This window comes from Rhipicephalus sanguineus, chromosome 7 (assembly GCF_013339695.2).
Source record: "Rhipicephalus sanguineus isolate Rsan-2018 chromosome 7, BIME_Rsan_1.4, whole genome shotgun sequence".
Lineage (NCBI taxonomy): Eukaryota > Metazoa > Arthropoda > Arachnida > Ixodida > Ixodidae > Rhipicephalus > Rhipicephalus sanguineus.
Window position 1 is genome coordinate 67665530 of NC_051182.1, and position 13548 is coordinate 67679077.

The 13548-nt window shown below is 48.0% G+C and overlaps 1 protein-coding gene across 1 annotated transcript in view; it reads left to right on the forward strand.

Annotated features, from left to right (window-relative positions):
• LOC119399496 (lymphoid-specific helicase) overlaps window positions 1-13548 on the forward strand; it is an 85402-nt gene that overhangs the window by 29819 nt on the left and 42035 nt on the right. The window contains exon 8 of the mRNA XM_049417413.1: window positions 9837-10111. Within this exon, the coding sequence (XP_049273370.1) occupies window positions 9837-10111 (275 nt within the window). The remainder of the gene's footprint in view (window positions 1-9836; window positions 10112-13548) is intronic.

Sequence of the window (13548 nt, forward strand, 5' to 3'; positions counted from 1 at the left end):
TCAGCACAATGCGAGCAAATTCGTTGTGGTAGGTGGGAGTTGAGCTGTTAGAATGAATTATCTACTTGAGAGACTTACTTTCCTGCCCTAATTAGATACCCATTGTGCCACGTGGCTCCTACCATGATAACTTGAGTGTACATTTTTTCCGAATAAACCCAGTGTCTTTGGGTGGCCAGCACCTAAAACGGTATCTTCAAGCGACCTTCCGTCGTGATCCTTTCACATCCATAAACAAGATTATCGCTGGATGCACCGGCGGTAATGCAACGAGCAATGACGTTCTCAGCTCACTTGCTCAGCATTTTCGGCATAGTGCCAGGTTGGTGTGGCTTGTAAATGGCCGCATGTCTCGCAACAGTGAAAGACCAAAAACACAGCGCTTTCTCCCAAACTTCACCACCACTGCACGCATTGGCACACTCGGCCATGATCTCATCAATCGACAGAATTGTGGAGTTAAGAGCTGCATTATCGACGAAAACATTATTGTAAGCGATTCCATTGGAGGCATAAAAGAGCCGAGCATGCACAGCATGCTAGCATGACTACAGCAATGACTTGCAAGTAAACAGAGTGCGAGAAGACCATGCCGTCTCTGGTCTTGGTGGCCTTAATTTTGCCAACACCTCGCACAAAAAACATTTTAGAACTATGTGACCTTACAGATGGCTGTAAATTGCAAAAGATGATTGAATAATTGATGATTGAATAAATGTTTAGGGGTAAAATAGACTTCAAATATTCCCGAAAAAAATTGTGAAGTTAGAGAAAATAAGCGATTTGTCGCATGTTTGACCGTATTTTTCATACTGATGCGGTCCAAGTAAAAATCCTCGTCATGCGGCGTTTGATAGAAGACTTCGTCGTTAAGTAACGAGGAAAGTCTAATGAAATAATTTTTTTTGTTTTAAGGAAGAAAATAATTTTTGAATTTGGCCCTCCGAACGCGGCCTGCATTTTATTTTGTTGCCACTTCGCCGCAAAGCACGTGGTCGCCCTTCCAGCTGACACTCGTCACAGGCAGCGGCAAGATGCGAGATGTATGTCAGTGGCTCGTGAGTGCTCGAAAGTCTTGTCGCGTTGATCTCAGGGCGACGAGTAATCAATTCGCGTTACAATGTGAGCTTGCTTGGCGGGCCCAATGGGAAGTATGGACGCCCGAGAGCAGCCTATGGCGTCGTTGACACAATGTGCTAGAGGCCGTCTGCACAACTAGCATACACATACTGAAAGAAATAATGCACATTGTATACACGTTTTTTCGGGGTATACGTGTTGTGCAGACGGCCTCTAGCACATTGTGCCAACGACGCCATATAGGCTGCTCTCGGGCGTCCATACTTCTCATTGGGCCCGCCAAGCTCACATTGTAACGCGAATTGATTACTCGTCGCCCTGAGATCAACGCGACAAGACTTTCGAGCACTCACGAGCCACTGACATACATGTCGCATCTTGCCGCTGACTGTGACGAGTTTTAGCTGCAAGGGCGACCACGTGCTTTGCGGCGAAGTGGCAACAAAAAGAATGCCGGGCACTTATGGAGCGCCAAATTCAAAAATTATTTTCTTCCTTAAAACAAAAAATGATTTCCTTAGACTTTCTTCATTACTTAACGACACGTCTTCTATCAAACGCCGCATGACGAGTATTTTTACTTGGACCGCATCAGTATGAAAAATACGGTCAAACATGCGACAAATCGCATAAGTTCACAATTTTTTTCGGGAAGATTTGAAGTCTCTTTTACCCCTAAACATTTTTGTACTATAACACACTTTCCTGAAAATCATACTACTATTAAGATTGGTTAGAGGGAGTTCGAGATAGCACAAGAAAAAATCACGAACATTGAAGAGTTTTGTAGTTTTTGAAGGTACGTAGCTGGTAGTAAACACAAAAATTTCGGAATTAGTGAATAGGACATCTAAACAGAACCTCTGCGATAGCCCCAGCGTGGTTTCAAAGCTGAACACAGAAAAATAGATTTTATATACATTTTTCTATTAGGCGCGGTTTAACAATACAAGCGAACTTCGAGGGGGCACCATGATCGTCAAAATTTTTATCGAGCAAAAATGTTTTGCCACAATACTCTATGTGGCACAGGAAAAAGGCACAAATTTTATCAGCAAAATCTGCGATGTGCGAGCGCCACGTCTGGGACACTTGGGATGGAATGACCCAATAATAATATCTGGGTTTAACGTCCCAAAACCACGATATGATTATGAGAGACACCGTAGTGGAGGGCTCCGGAAATTTCGACCACCTGGGGTTAACGTGCACCTAAATCTAAGTGCACGGGCCTCAAACATTTTCGCCTCCATCGAAAATGCAGCCGCTGAAGTCGAGATTCTATCCCGCGACCCGAAGGTCGCGAGATCGAATGACAGGGTCAGCAGTTGAGTGCCATCCATAACCACTATACCACCGTGGCGGGGCTTATCCATTGAAGTTGCAACTAGCAACTGAGCAAAGAGGCTTATCCATTTGAGAGGCCTGTTTTATAAAGAAACTGACTACGAGCAAGACTTCGATTTGGGCGAGTTGGTACATGCTTAGCTGGGGAAAAACAGCGCAAAAAAGGACGAGGACGCCGGAACACAATACACTGTACGAGCGCTGAACTTACAACTGACATCTTTATTGCACCAACCGCTCGTTTTTACAGCGCATCAAGCCGAGCACGCCATTCCAATCAAACCGCCAATCAAAATCATCAGGTATGCAAACTACATTGTCACTGAAAGCTATCACATGTACATGAATTACACCGTGCGCATGCATCTTCCACACTCAGATAAAATGAACAAACCAGTTCCTAACAAGGATAAACAAGCAACAACAACACACAAAAAAAAAACCAGCAATACCTTCCACGTTTTCTATGATGAAAGAAGTGAGGGCTAAATTCGGTGCAACAATGTTGTCATCAAGGCTTAGATGGGACCAAATTTGGCAATAACGTAAAATTTAGCGCTGCCGGATTTTTTATATATGTAGAGTATGGACGAAGCTCAAAAATGTAACCCAACGCTGCAGTAATCGATGACAAACGCTGCTGCAACCGCTACAACACGAAGATCAAGCACTCACCGTTAAACCGATGGTGGAGACGTCAACTTCAGAGAACATGTCCAACTCCTTTATATGTTCCATTGAATCCCGCCCCGTCTACGGCTCGTCGAAAGTGACGACGGCATTTCTGTCGCCGTATGTAACGAGGCACTTCGATGACATTGGGCGACAACGGCGCAAGACAAAGGACAGTTCTCAAGCCTGCCGCGGTACATGCATTCGCTCACACATACACGGTGTAGTGTCTCTACGACTCGATTGCTCTAGTCCTGAAACACCCAAAAGTGAAACGAAGCCAGTGATTAAAACAAAACGAACTTATTTACTGATACACCAAAATAGGAAACGTCCACACAGCTCAAAAGGTTCGCTGGCGACTGATGTTTTCCCGGTCCGCTGGGCCTGGATTCTCCTCCTTGCACCACAAACACACGCACACAAAAACAACCACCGACACTGGCATGGGCGTCAACAGGATTTTGCCATGCTTCTGCAGTTCGTCCTTCGAGGGAGTAAAGCGCCCTTTTTCATGGGCGTCAACAGGATTTTGCCTTGGGGGTTGCAAACCCGTGTTACATCGCGTCTGGGGGAGGAGGGGAGAGAGAGAGAGCTAGCATAGCTTGGGGTGGGGGGGGGGGGGCAAGTGCCGGTGTGGCTTGAGGGGGGCAAGTGCCCCTTTTGCACCCCCCTGCCTATAGCGCCCATGGACACTGGTGCACGTGTCCCCCGTTTTATGGCCCACTTCGGAGTGGAGAACGGTAGCGGTTTCAGTCAGGCGCGCTTTCAATGTTCGAAGGCCACGGTCGCGGGGGCCGTATGCTAGACGCGTGGCTTCCCAGCACTCCGAAACAAACTGTCCGCGCCACACGGCACGTATCCACGTGCATGCGGTCCTCGCTGCCATGACCGCTGATTTATCAGTAGCTCTACTGATGTTTGTAATTTCTGCTGATTCAGTGAAAAGGCGACGGAATCTACTGCTTTTTGGTCTTTTTACAAAAATGAAAGGAACCTCTACGTTTTTTTTTTTTAAAGTTTACATTAATGTGATACCACCAGACAAACAAGAAATTTCCTTCTTTGCGATGTTCTCAAACGCAGCACTACTTTTGACTGACGAGCCATAGACACCATAGAGTTTCATAGAGTAAGTATTACAGGAAGCTCTATGTTATGAGCAAATACCAGCAAGTCGTGAGACAGAAATGTGAATGCACAACGCGCCCCACAGCACAGGGCCTACCTTTACCGTTCAATAAAGGTCATCCTGTCATCTCTCTTAACAATTTTATTTTAGTTATTTATTCATCCACTTATTGCTTACAAGAAACGAACGAGCATTGTTACGGCCACTAATATACATTTTCCAGGAACTGACACTTCGCAATGCACTTAACGTGAAAATATGCTCAGTAGTGAAAGGAGATCTACCCCCTCACCCCCGCGTCCCTCCCTCTCCTTCTCGAGGCATGCGGGAGTAAGTGTTGCCATTCGTCCTCCCGTTCCTCTCATTTTGACGAAGGACCAAGCAGTTACCCTCCGAACTTTGCGCACGGCACGCATGCTTCTGCAGTTCGTTCTTCGAGGGAGTAAAGCGCCCTTTTTCGGATGAACTGCGCAGTTGCTCCCGAAAACTTTTTAGAGTGCACGTTGTCGGTCGGTCTCTGTTAGAGCTGCTAAGTTGAGGTTGTGTTGTGCGATACCCAGCATTAAAAAGAGCGGTGTTGTGCGATACCCAGCATTAAAAAGAAGCGACATTTGTTTTAACTCAGTGACAGAGCTGAATGCTGGAGAAAAGAAAGTAGACGTATGTCGGGAGCGTGATACCGCCCTGTCAACAGTGGCAACAATACTGAAGGATCGGAACAAGATAGTAAAATTACATCGAGAGTTACAGCTGGCTCCCTCAAGAAAATGCTCGCGGCTGGGCAACTACCAAATGGTTGATGAAAATATCCTCGCATCAGGGGCGTAGCCAGAAATTTTTTTCGGGGGGGGGGGGTTCAACCATACCTTATGTATGTTCGTGCGTGTGTTTGTATGTGTGCGTGTATATATACGCAAGCAAAACTGAAAAATTTCGGGGGGGGGTTTGAACCCCCCCCCCCTTGGCTACGCCCCTGCCTCGCATAGTTTAAGGATGCCAGGCAACTCAGTGTGCCCTTGTCCAGCTCTATTATTCAAGAAAAGGCGCGACAGTTCGCGACCGCTTTCGGCACCTCTGGCTTCGATGCAAGTGCCAGATGGCTTTATCGCTTCCGTCAAAGGAATGGCATTGTGTGGCAAGTTGCTTGTGACGAAGAAAAAGTTGCAGATGCCGAGAGTGCGATTGCCTGGCAGAACCAGCGCATTCAGGAGATTGAGTTGTTCAGTCCAGACGATGTTTTTAACACCAATGAAACGGCGTGCTTTAATCAGTTGTTGCCTGATCAAGCAATGAACTTTAAAGGTTACAAGGGCGGAAAGAAATCGCATTTTCGCATGTCCATGCTCTTCTGCTGCAGCGCCACGGGCACAGAAAATATCAAGGCTCTGGTTATCGGCAAGTCTGCCAAGCCACGCTTTTTGAAAACCTTTGTCTTGTTGCGTTGTGACTACCGACCCAATAAGGTGTCACACAGTGGCTGCAGCAGCTCGACGACACAATAAAGCAGAAGCAAAAAAAAAAGATTCTAGTCGTTGATAGACGTTCGGCACATATGCTGAACGTGCGCTTGAGCAATGTGCAGCTGGAAATTATGCCCCCGAATGGTACTTTTTGCTACAACCTTTAGACCACATCATCATCTGATGTGTGAAGGCCGAATTTCGGAAGAGTTGTGTAGCACCCCATTAACTTTCGACTGAAGCTGCCCACAGAGGTCAACATCTGTCAGTCCGCAGAAATGCTCAGAGGGTCATGGTGGAATGTCAAGACAGGCACCATTAGCAACTGTGTGCGAAAGGCGGGTCTTTTGCAAACTTTACTTATGTCACAAGACTGCAATGACGAAGAGGAGCTCAACCCATAACAGTGGAATGAGCTCACCGACAAGCTCCCGGTAGACTCCGTGGTGACCTTCGAGGATTACGTGGACAATGACAGCGCGACGGCTACGTCCGCAGAGCTCACCAGCATAGAAATCGTGAGTCAAGTGCGTAAGCAAGATTACAGTACTAGTGACGAAGACAACACTGAAGATGCAGCGACTGGGATGCACCCTGCATTCACCGTGGGGGCAATTGACATCGCGGCGATAAATGCGCATCCCCACTCACACTGACAGTCCTCCAGAAATACAGCTAACTATTGAAAAGTATGTGAAGTAAACTCTGTTGATTGGAGCAGTTGAGTCTTCTGAGTGGAATTTTGATGTTTTTGTCATTTCTTCCGATTTTTGTTCGTATCCCATTAACTGTAGTTTACGTGCTGCCACTGGGCTACATTTGCAAACTGGCCTATCTGGAAATCTTTAGAACTTAGAGTTAATGGAGTTCAACTGTACAGGCAGTCTTCAGAATTCCTGTTACATCTTTTACAGGCATGTTTACTTATGAAACAATGCTGTAATGCTAGTACCTGCAGCCTTATGATGTTGAAAGGAAGCCTGCAACACTTTTTTAGAAAAGCACAGTGAGAAAACACTGCCGATCTGTAGTCAAGGCTCCCGAGAACATGTGAGCCAAACATTAGTCATAGCTTACACGTGACGTGGCACCGTCCCTCCATTGAAGCGGCGGCCATTTTGGGGGATCAGCTGTTGCCTCAGTTTGCTTCATTCTGAGCAGCGCCATTGACACATTCGTTGACTTGAAGTGGTTTTTGGAGTTTCTGTGACTTTCTCAGCACAATACCACCCGCTTCCAGTGGAGAGATGTTTGGCACTGCATATTACACTCAATTAATTGGATCAGCACTCGATATGGTAAAATGTGCTACTGTGTTACCAGTACACACGGCCAGACGCTGGCACGTCAATGGACGTCAACGCTGTACCTGAATTCACTTACAGGGACATCATCACCTACCTCGTCTACTCCTTGAGCTTCGTCACCATGCAGGAGATAAAAGCATTCATCAGGAAGCTACAAACCAGGCTCATTTTATTTCATTCAACTTTCGTCTTCTGGTGGTGGCTGGCAGTGTATTGCATCGCTGCTCTCTGCGCCGATAGACTCCACGACTGCCACAGTATGGGCCTCATCTTTCTGCAGGCAAAGTCTTCACATGGTCATGTAGCGTGCAGGGTCTTCAAGTTCATGACGCACGCTGTATCCGAGCAGATGTGTCTGCACCCAATGGGGATTCGGCTTTGGCCACAGCTTAGATGGCTTGCCTACGAATGCAAATGGTGCTGTTCTTTCAGTCGTGTCCCAGCATTTGAATACTCTAAAAATGTTTTAGAGCTCATGGTCGGTGTCGAGATCGGTGGGCTTGATACGTGCCACCCACAAACTATGCCGCGAAGCTTAGTGTGCTGCCACACTTTGTTATTGTGCGCGACGATTGGCAGGCGGAAAAGATTAGCGTTCACCGACTCCTGTGTCTTCGTCGTTCTGCTGTAGTTCGAGCACCCAAGTCCAGTGCACAGTGATTGCACACACGCTTTCACATACAGTCAACTGCTGATTTTTCGGACGCCCGATTTTCCGGACAGGCTCCAAAATTCGGACGTTTTTGCGGCACCGTCACCAGCCCCATAGACTTCAATGTATTAGAACGTCCAAAATTTCGGACGCTGAAGCTATTCCGCGTCCGATTTTTCGGACTTTCTGCCCAAATTGCGGGTCCGAAAGGCATTGTTTGAAGCCCCCACCTCTGCCGCGTCTATCATCACGTAGGTTCGAACCAGCGCTTTCGCGAGTCGATCTATTTGAGACAGTAGCAGAGTCCGAAAGTCAGCTTTGCCGCAATGCCGAAGCGTTATGGGGTGAGGCAGACCAGAAATTCAAAGGGGCCGCTATCGCGGCGTTGTGCGGCGATGTTACGGATAAGCAGCGGAAATGCACGGAGGCGTGATGGCGGCAGCTGGCAAACGAGCCAGTACGGCTTACGCGCCAGTACGGCTTAGTCGCTGACAACCCTTACGATAAGCATCTTCAGTTAACTGCTCGGTAGTGCACGTGGCCTAGCACAGTTGCATGCGTACTGCACGCATTTAATAGGCGAGATCCCAAATGCGCCGCGGCGCCATTCGTGCTGCTTCTTTGCGCGAGACCGCTAAGTGCGCCGCATAGACGCGTTGCCTTCGCTGACGAAACCAGCTCACCATTGCCGCACCCGTGTGTGGTCAGGAACCAAGTGCGCATCACGAACCCTTTCATGATAAATGCGTGCGTTTGATACCGCAACAGTAAAGTGACGGCGTCAGCTTAGTTGGCGATGTGCTGCACATAACTAGAAACGATCGGCTTGACACGGAAGCAAATGCTGCATATCGGCGGCGATTCGGCGATGTGTGTGCGCATGTTTACATGCGCACACGCATCGGGGAAAGCCGGACGAGTCCGCTCTTCCGCCACAGTATTTGTGTTCCGTGCCATCGTTTACAAACGCTTCATGCGAGATAGCCGTAATCTATTCCGCGCTTTGCTGTTATCGGCGGCGCTCATCACGAGATGCAAAAGTGGCGGTTGGCACGTACACGTAGTTAAGCGGGGTTCGCGGCGATTTGACCGCTTGAGCGGAGTAAAAAAGTTTGAATTCGTTTTTTCGGACTGCCCGATTTTTCGGACGATTTCGCGGTCCCTAGGGAGTCCGAAAAATCGGCAGTTGACTGTATTTATTGCCATGGTGGTCCCCTATGATAGTCGAATGGTATCCCAGAATTCGTGGCCATGACGTGGGTGCAAGGCATGTATAGCATGGGATGCGGCCTGGAATTTACATTTCTCAAAGTTAACGAGAAATCACTCGAGTTCTTCTCTCAATTAATGATGCCATAAATTCAAATGACCGTGCCATGAGCACAAAGTCCATGGCCATTGGCTGACTTGAGCATTGTGAGCTGCATAGTTACTGCGGTTGCTGCAGGATCCCGCGACGTGCCTGCGCGTGCTCATAATCACTGAAAGTAGGCCACACGTTTTAACAAAGTTCTCAAAGTCATGACGAACGGACGTAGCTTCTTGCCACTTTGTCATCCCCCCCATTCTCGCCTCTCTAGCTTCAGTGTGCTCTCTGGTACGAAAGGAGAGAGGAAGTGCTTAACGCTTGAAACAGATCTCACTAACTCTGCTCATACTTGAAGGATTCTAAAAAATTCTTGCGGCAGTGGATTCATGCAGCAATAGACTCCTTTATGAAGCTGTCATGTCTAACAGTGGACACCAGAGACAACCGCGAAAACCCGCTTCACGGCCAGCTGCAAAGACGCGCAGGCCGGCCTCCCGCTGCCCCCCCTCTCACTTTCTGCTGGCACCCGATGCCTGCGCCTTGCTCCTCGCCCCCTGCGTGGCTCGGGCCGACTCGGCTTCGAGCACTCGCACGAACAAGACCGTTCGCGCTGCGCCACGAAACAGTGCTTTCTATGCAAGCAAATAAACCCATTCTTCTTGTCACGTATGCCTGTATTCCGGTTATCGTAGACATAACAGAAGCCATTCAATGTTTACTTGGAAGTGTGTTGCAGGGTGCCTTCACTAAACATTTAACAGTGCAAAAGCCGGAAAACCAAAACAATGTAATGTCTCTTCTTTTGACACAATGTGACCCAACCGGTCTATTCTTGCACTTAGATGGGCTGTCCCACTGACCGTCCCTCCCTACGCAGACGCCGCAAAAGCTTCGCCGGACAGCGGTGGTGGTGACCTCATACGAGGTGGCCATGCGCGACCGCGCTCGACTGGCCCCCGTCGACTGGCTCTTGCTGGTGGTGGACGAGGCGCACCGACTCAAGAACTTCCGGTGCCGGCTGGTGCGCGAGCTGAGCCAGTACCATGCCTCCAACCGACTCCTGCTGACGGGCACCCCCCTGCAGAACAGCCTTACCGAGCTGTGGGCCCTTCTGCACTTCCTCATCCCCGAGATCTTCCACGACCTGCAGGCGTCAGTGACATTTCTCTTCTTTCTCTTTTTTCCTTGTCTATTTTGTGGGGTCTGGAATGAGATGCGCTCATGGAACACACGGCCACAGTAGATGCTGTCGAGCAACGAACATGTGTACATTTATTAACTGCTTCTACAACGGCGAGCTCGCCAGCCGAATCTAATACATATCTAGTAACACGCTAAATAACCAGATACATAATGCCAACATAACACACAGAACAACATAACACATGCACGAATGCAACATAACACGAATGCGGCATCGCTGACGTTCAACTCGCCACACGAGTCCGCGGGAGCAAGCCGCGGAATCAGCCTTGCGTGTGAGAGACGACCGTCCATGAATGCTGCCAAACCCCAAAAAACAGCGCTCGTCCACATGCACCAGTGTAACCTCGCTTCCTCCAGGTGGCGCCACCGCTAAAGTCCCTGAAAAATAACTAAAGTAGCCCCATTCGTGTCAGTGTACAGGCACCTTCTCTCTCTTGTGCTTTGTAGATGTAAAGGAAGTTAGTTGACACGTGAAGCTCGCAAAACATGTCTCTTGGCCTGAGAAAGAGGCTTGTGCAATTCTTCCGCTAAAGCGCTCGAGGGCACTGCGGTTTTAAGTGGCGCAGTGGGTGAGATCCACGAAATAAAGAATGCGAGAAAATAATAATGAATACGGCAATTTAACGAGTACCGATGCAAGTGGCGTATTTTCGTGGTGTCCAACAGTGTGAAAATGCATGGTACGTAATCATTGAGTAAACGAAAGGGCTCGCTCCTGATGTTAGTGCCACTGCAAACTCGGCGACGCTAAGAAATTGCCCGTTTTCAAGTGTGACACGCTAATTTTTAAGGAGGTCCTGCAAGCGCCATCTTGTTTGTCCACTTCCTAGCGTTTACTTGATCGGTGCACGGTGTGTGGTTGAACGCACTTCAGTCTGTTTGCATGTTGATTCTGCATGCTTCGCTATGCTGGCCTGCTGTGGCAGTAGTAGCAGAAAGATGTTTTCACTACAGTGGGGAACTTCCGTAGTTTCCTGGTGGACACCATAAAGGCGCTGCTGCAGCTGCCAGGAGAGGAGGCAGAGGCGAAGGGAAGCAGTTAGCGCTACTTATCTTTTTCAGGAACTTCAGCCACCGCTAGAGTCACTGGAAAATTTCAGAGTACCGCAAAGGTAGGCTGCACGCGGGCAACATTGGGCGGCGGCGGCCATATCCCTTCCGGACCGTCCGGCGCGTTGGTAGCGTGTGTTGAGAAGTGACCGATCTTTTCGCCTCGATGCCGTGTTACGCTCGGCGTAACTGCAATATGTGTGTGTGTGTTTCTTCAAAAGGATATCAGAAGTGATTTCGAGTCATCGACAGTCATGAATCGACTGCGCGGTTAGCGGTGTAGCTAATGAAACGTGCGGCGAATGTTGCCATGTGCTCGCGAACTCTCTTCGTGGCTTCATCGGTCTCTTTTCGTTTCACGGCCAGGTGTGTTCGCAAGGTCCGGAGCTGTATAGTTGCATTAGCGTAATGACCGTACGAGATGTCCTTTATTTCGACACTTGGTGAACGTTGACTGTTTGCGCTAGCTTTGCAGTCAGTGTTCAGGTTCACTTCATAGCGCATTCGAGAACATTATCGAACATCGAGAACATTCAGCATTGCGTCCTTCGACTGGTCGCTGACGCATACCTTACTTGCGCACCATGCTTGCTGTTCAGCTGGGTGTTATCTGTAATATTAGTGGTGTGTGTACGGTAAGTGGAAGTTGTGCGTGAAGTATTTGTCTCAGTTCGGAACGCCAGCAGCCGAACGCACGGGCGAATGGGCGTGCGGTAGGTAAGGTGCATTTTATTTTGCGAATACATTGTCATTTCCTAACAGATACGTAGGAATTAGGCCATCAAAAATGATTGACGTCACTACTCAGTCGTTTCATTTCCTATTTTTGTCTCCTTAATATTCCCAACGTTACAGTGCATTTGCAAATAGTTTGCTGTGTTCCGACAAAGTTTTTTTTTTTTGGCGTTGCCAGCGCGTAAACAGCTAGGGTTCGGTTTCTGCACTACTATTAATTTCAACTTTTTTTTTTCGTAATGCGCTCTTGTTAAAACTTCCTCGGCGCAGTGCTTTATGTTATTTTGATCAGAAATAGCACATCCCGAAAATTTTTAACGCGCATGCTACTGCAACACAGTATGTGTATACGAGCTAGGGCTCGCATGAAATCGATTCCCTCAATGTGTGGGAGGCTAAGCCGTTTTTTTTTTTTCTTTTTTGCTGTGACCATTTCTCACCCACTAAACAGTATTGTAAGGGTGCGCCCGGCGCAATGTAGCATTAGCAACATTAAAAAAAAATAAAATACGCTTAATAACATTGCCTTATATCAAGTTTATCAACAGAGTTACACGCTTCAGTTTTGCGCAGTGGCAAATGATCACGCGACAATTGCCTTCAAGGTATACAGGAAACAGTTATTATTTTAATAAGTCTTCGATTTCGCTCTCGTGCGTGACACACTTATAACTCGAAATGCATGCACAATCTGTTCAACAGATCGAGATATAAACAGCCAAGCAAATAGAAAGGTGTGTAGTATATAGTTTTCAATATCGCTGAACATAGCGAACCGTAAAGGTGAAGTATCCTGTTGCATGACATCTTTTCCAGCAAAGTTTGTGTAGTTCACTGCAGAAAGGAGTGTTCTGCGAGGGGGGCGAATTCATTCCGCGGCCAACTATGCAGCCACGTACAACGACGATCTTTGACGTTAATGTTTCCCACACGGAATTCAAAAATATACGAAATTCCCGGAGTAGCTCACCAGCAACGTTCGGTTACTGGTGAGCTACTCTCTGGCATCTGCATGACGCGTTTAAAAAGCGACGAAGTACTTCTAGGGACCGTGGTACTGCTAAATGTCCGGCCGCGCTCTGCATTCAACGCGCCTGCACCCAAAGCGCTTGGAAGGGATATGGCGGCGAGAGGTCTCGTGATGCGAGTAAGCCAATCGCGTCGGCGGCGGCGCGCGGAAAACAGATGCGATACTCTGAAATTTTTCTAGTGACTCTAGCCACCGCGTGATCACAACGCCATCTCTCACTCGGCTGCGAAACTAACCATGCTAATTACGACTAATCCGCGAGACATGCGTGCCATGTGGCGAAAACCACTTTACAGGGGGTAATACAGTCGAACACAGATATATCGAACTCGAAGGGGGTCGCGAATTAGTTCGATATCAAAAAAATACAGGCCCCGAGACCTTACCAGTGGCGGACAATTACCTACAATCGGCGCATTCAAGAATGACAACTAATTCCACACACACGATGCAACAGAATGTTTTATTTACGCAAAAAAAAAAAAAATAACTTGGCCTGCTTCTTCGTCGTCGAAATGAAGTTGAAGACGCTGGCCTCGATCTTATCAAGGCTGTCCTGGTGCGACAG